General features: G+C 32.3%; 1 protein-coding gene across 1 annotated transcript; it reads right to left on the reverse strand.

The window, feature by feature from the left end:
* Positions 1-4,002: 4,002 nt before the first annotated feature.
* Positions 4,003-4,542, reverse strand: CBG25803 (the record flags this gene model as incomplete). The annotated part of the gene is made up of 2 exons (XM_045236163.1): positions 4,003-4,266; positions 4,471-4,542. 2 exons carry the CDS (start codon positions 4,540-4,542, stop codon positions 4,003-4,005), a joined length of 336 nt encoding a protein of 111 aa, XP_045099736.1.
* Between the last annotated feature and the right edge of the window lie 971 nt (positions 4,543-5,513).

Consider the following 5,513-nt stretch of genomic DNA (forward strand, 5'->3'; position numbering starts at 1 on the left):
CTGTATATATTTGATTCACATCAAACACTTTTCATCACAAAGCCAATCTTTAAAAAAATTCTGACGAAAAACAATTTATTTTTCTTCTGGAGTCATCGTCACGTCTGTGAAGATTCAGAAGAAACAAAAATTGATTGAGTTCCAAAAACTTATACAACGTTTTGTTGGAAACCCAGCTACATTTAACAAAAACGTTTCCAATGAATGGACTATTTTAGCAAATGAGCGAGTTTAGCTAATGAGCATATTTAGCAAGTGAGCATTTAGCAAAAGATCATCAAGCTAATGAGTATTTGCCACATTTTTGACACATGATCCATCAATATCCTAGGGTCGAAAGGGGAAAGACATGTTGTATCAGTTTACAAATGCACTTGGACAAAATTGTAAAATTTTACGAAAAATGAGAAACAGTTGTAGTCAGAAAGAAAGGAATCAGGTGAATCTTTTAGAAAGGGCAAAATACTTGAGTAAGTAAAGGGTGACTGAAAAATGAGAAGTAGGGTGTTTTTCTTATTTCTAAAAACTGGAATTCAAAATTTTTGCAAAGATCAAAAAGTTTGAATTTTTGGAAATTTCAGAATTTCAAACAGACAAAAAGGTTTCCATAGAGATATAGAAAACGTTAATAAATAAATTTCAAAAAAAAAAGTCTTCTAAATCAGAAAATTCTGAGTTGTGATCCTATTATTTATGCTCAAATTGAGAAAAAAAATAGATAAAAAATTACTGTTTCAAAATTTTGCTGTTTCAAATTTGATCAAATTTGAGCATTATGTTAACCAGTGTGTTAAGTAATCATTGAAAAGCAATCAGAATTTTGAAAACTCGGAATATTTCGAAAACCTGAGATTCTGAAATTCCGAATTTTTAGAAATGATTTTTCATCTTATTATTTATGCTTTAAATGAAAACTTTCTCATTCAGAAGACGTCCGAAATGTGTTTCTCTGCTCTTCAGAATTAGAAAAAATGTAGGCGTCATGAAAAAAGGAAGGTGAAAAGTCAGAGGTTATCATTTCCTGATCATATCAGTTCACATGTAGTTGTTCTTCATTTTTGAGCATGATTTTTCAGACTAGACGCGACGATTTTCACGTTTTGAGATTCAGAATTTGAATTTGAAAAAATCGAAATCCTGGCCAAAGAAATATTTGAATCCAAAAATTCTGATTTTTTGAATTTGGTGCTAAAAACTGACTTTTCATAATCACCTGAAACTTTTGAAAAAAAATGTAAATAATAATTTTTTCAAATCAAACAGTGTGGTCATTCATTTTGATTAATTTTTTTTAATTGAAACTGAAAATTAATTATTTTTTCGAAACAGTGAAAAAATGAAGGAATTGGAAATCATAATTTAAATCGAAAATTCTTTAAAGGTGGGGGGACAGGAGATTTTTCGTAGTTTTTTTGTAGCTAGAGTATGCATTCTACCGTGACGGTGTACAACGCTTAATGTCACTCTGCGTACAGCTGTCGTCCTCGCCTTTATGTATGCAATCGGGTTTGCGCTTTCTGTTTGCCCCCGTGGCTCAGTCGGTAGCGGCGCCGCACCCTCAATCATCGCCCTCACAAGTTCAACTCCTCGAGGGGCATCTTTGAACGGAATTTCGAGAATTTTTTTCATGTCCCCCCACCTTTAAGCAATTTTTCGAAACAGTAATTCTTATACCTGAAAAAAAGGTTCTTTAAAACACTGAGATTTCACTTATAAAGAATAAAAACCTTAGTCATAAATTGAAAAAGTGGGCGGAGCCTAAATTTCCTGTAAGACTACCCGAACGTTTTGTGACGTTTCCTGGTTTTTGAAAAAGAATTTTTTCTAGAAAAGAAGAGAATATGTCTAGGAAATCTAGTTTTTCAGTCTTATTAATTAAAAATGACATTATGAAATCCCATTAACTTTAAATTAGTACAAAAATTAATATAAGTTTACCATTGTCTGTGCACTAACTTTTTAAATTTAATTTTTCGGTGGCCAATTTTTGAAACAGTAATTTTTTTTCCTTGAAAAATATACAAAATTAGTGAGAAATATAGGCTGGATAGTTGACAACAAAGCAATCAGAACGTGAGTCGAAAATCTAGGGTTTGAAAATACAAATGATAGAGAAAGAGACAAAAGGGAGAACCTAGGGTCATTTCTCAAAGTTCATGGATAGTTCGAAGTTTGAAAAAAGAGTGCAGTGGAGCGAAAATTCAGAAAGCTCAGAATCTTGGGACCTAAAAAATTAGAAATTCAATAATTTTAAGATAGGATAATCGAGAAATCCAGAAACTTGAAATTCGAAATTTTAGGAGTCTAAGAATTTTAGGATGTGATAATTTGAAAATCCAAAAATATGAAAATCGGGAATTCCAAAAATATAGAAATTTCTACAAAAGAGTAGATATAGTTTTAAAGATCTAGCTGGAAGATTCAAATTCAAGACTCAAAATTAGGATTTGAAATTATCAAAACTTAAGAAATCAGAGTTTTAACTTTGGTTTTTCAGAAAAAAGCTACCGTTTCAGAAAATTTGAAAAATTGTTTCAGGGAATTTGAATATCAATACGAGGTTTAGCTTTAGTCCAAAATTGAAAAAAAAAACTGAAAACTTTATACCTATTCTGCATTTTTCGAAATAAGAGAAATTTTGCTGTTTCAAAAATCAAAAAATTCGACAAAAAATTTTATTTTTCAATTCCTTCACATTGTTAGGAATACATAATTTTGGGACAGTATCTTCCAAAAGTTGTTATTTGGACTGTTTCAAAGAACAAAATGATCCCAAAACAAGTAAAACATTTGTGTGAGCCTTTGACAAAAAAAAAAGAAAGAAAGATGCGCAAATAATGGTGTGGAAGAATGGGCTCTTTTCTAGTTTAGAGGTCCCAAAACAGTTTAGAGGTCCCAAGAAAAAATAGAGGTCCGATATTTGAAAAACGCACAGGTATTAGAATAATGTGCCAGAATTCGGAGTTTTAAGTTTTGAGGCTCTATAGGCTGATAAGAGCGGAAATGCGACTTCTCCTAATAGTTTTGGCTCCATTTCTTTTTTGTCTTTCTTATGGACCCCAATTTACATATAAGCAAAATATCGGCAAACAGTAATGCCTCCATGAATAAACTTTCTCTTAGGCTTAGATAATTTTCAGAAAATATGCATCTCTATGTCTATTAGAAGTATAAAATATATCATCAACACTTATTTTTTAAATAAAACCCCAGAGTTTTAATTTCTAACTTAGTTCAAATTCTGTTACACTATTCCAATATCTGTGCATTTTTCAAATTTAGGACCTTATAGCAAAATAATTGTTGATGATATATTTTATACTTCTAATAAGCTTAGAAATGCATATTTTTTGACAATTATCTAATAGTAAGGCTGAAAGACAGCATAATCACGGAGTTATTACTGTATTGCCCAAATTTTCCTCATATGTAAATTGGGGTTCATCAGCAAGATGCGAGAGAATTGGAGCTAAAATTATTAGGAGTAGTCATATCTTATCCTATAAGTCCCCAAAACTCAAACTACTCACACAGTTCAAATACTAGTACATTATTCCAACATCTGCGCGTTTTTTGAATTTCGGACCTCTATTTTTTCTTGGGACCTCTAAACTTTTTTGGGACCTCTATTTTATTTTGGGACCTCTAATTTTTTTTCAGACCTCTAAATTTTTTGGAACCTCTAAACTAGAAAAGAGCCGTCTTTTGTCGCATTTGCTAAATTTAATTTTTAAAATTTACGTTTTTTTTAATTTCTAAAAAAATGTGTAAAAAAGTGTTTTTAAAAAGGAGGCCAAAAGCAGAGTATTATTATAATTTTGATTTCTTAAAGACGAACTACTCGGAGAATACAAAAAAAGAGTTTTAAGAAAATAATTTGAAACAGAAAAAAAGAAAATTATGGTTTCTGGGGTACTTGAAGCTGAAAAATGAAAAGAGGGAGGAATGGAACATCGAAAATATATTGGAACGAACAGTTGCATTCGAAATCGAACAATTAAATTAATTATGCCGTTTTGGTTGTTGAACGACAAACTTCTTCGAGAAGTTGTCATTGTTGATCGCTTTTGGAGCTTTTGGAGCAATCCACTGAGTTCTGATCTTCTCGGTGCCACGTGGCTTCTCCTTCTTTTGGACTGCAACCTCCACTTCTTCTTCTTTCTGTGTAGCAAATGCTCTTTTTATGGAATCAAAGAGACTTTTGCTCACCCCAATGCTCTTGATATGCTTCTCCGTTGGATGAATATTCAGGAGCTCTTTGACGATCTGAAAAATAAGGAATTAGTATTTAGTTACTAGCAATTGTACGTTTAATACAGTACAATCTGTATTAGAAGGGTCCCTGTAATAGAAGGGCCTCAATAATCGAAGGTTTTATCCAATTAAGGAACCTCGCAACAATAAAAGGCTCGGCGCTTCTAATACAGGATTTACAGTACTTTGAATTGAAAAATAACAAAATACACTTACCATGATCTTGGCGATTTCGTAGTACCGCCGGTTATTCTTGTTTTCGAAGCATTCTGGGATCGAAGGCATCATGGTGAAATCAATAGATTTGAATAGGGAGATGAAGAATGAGAGGAAGAACGTCGTTGGGGTCCTGGTGTTCTCTGTACAGGTGGGGTTTGCGCGGGAAAACTTTCCAGGTGGGACCCTCACTTTTCTCCTGGGAATTTTCCAAGTGATAGGAGTGTCGTTGTTTTGTACTGTATCCCTACTGTACAGTTATGGCTGACCATTTTGTGATTTTTTGTTGGAATTTTCGAATTTTCTAGACACCTCGTGCTCACCTAGAATACATCAGCACTTTTTTCTTTGAAATTTTAATAATGTTATAGAAACACAATTGAAAAACTTGACTATTTTTCGAAAACTTCAACAATTTTTGAAACAGTGACTTTTTTAAAATTTCGAGAAATAATTATAATTTTTTTCGTGATGTCTGTTTACCGCTTATCAAATAGGAACGATTTTTTAAAAACTGCAATAATTTTTGAAACATTCATTTTTGAAACTTTGTTTTAGACAATCCAAAGAACTAATAATCATGACACTAGACTACAAAACTCACTTTTTCTTCTTTTGTTTTTTAAACCTTTTGGAAGGTTTCCCTCATATTTTTTGGCATATAATGGGAATATTTGACTTCTTATTCAACATAATACCGTAAAACCTGTATTAAAAGAACCGGCCCTTCTATTGTTCCAAGGTACCTCCGGAGGGCCCTTCTATTACAGGGACCCTTCAATTAAAAGGGGCCTTTCTATTTTTCAGGCCAGTTTTTTTTCCCGAAATTTAGCATTGAAAAATTCGACGAAGTTTCGCTCAAAATTCATGAAAATCTGCCAATTTTATCAAAATTTAACAAGATTTTTATTGAAAAATAGTTTCAACAAATTTCTATTAAATTGTGGAGTTTCCGGAATATTTTCCACTGAAAAAGTACGGAAATTTTCTGATTTCAACACATTTTGAAGTGGGAGGGTCCTTTTTCACAGAGGGACCTTCTA

This window comes from Caenorhabditis briggsae (assembly GCF_000004555.2).
Source record: "Caenorhabditis briggsae complete genome, chrIV, whole genome shotgun sequence".
Classification (NCBI taxonomy): Eukaryota; Metazoa; Nematoda; class Chromadorea; order Rhabditida; family Rhabditidae; genus Caenorhabditis; species Caenorhabditis briggsae.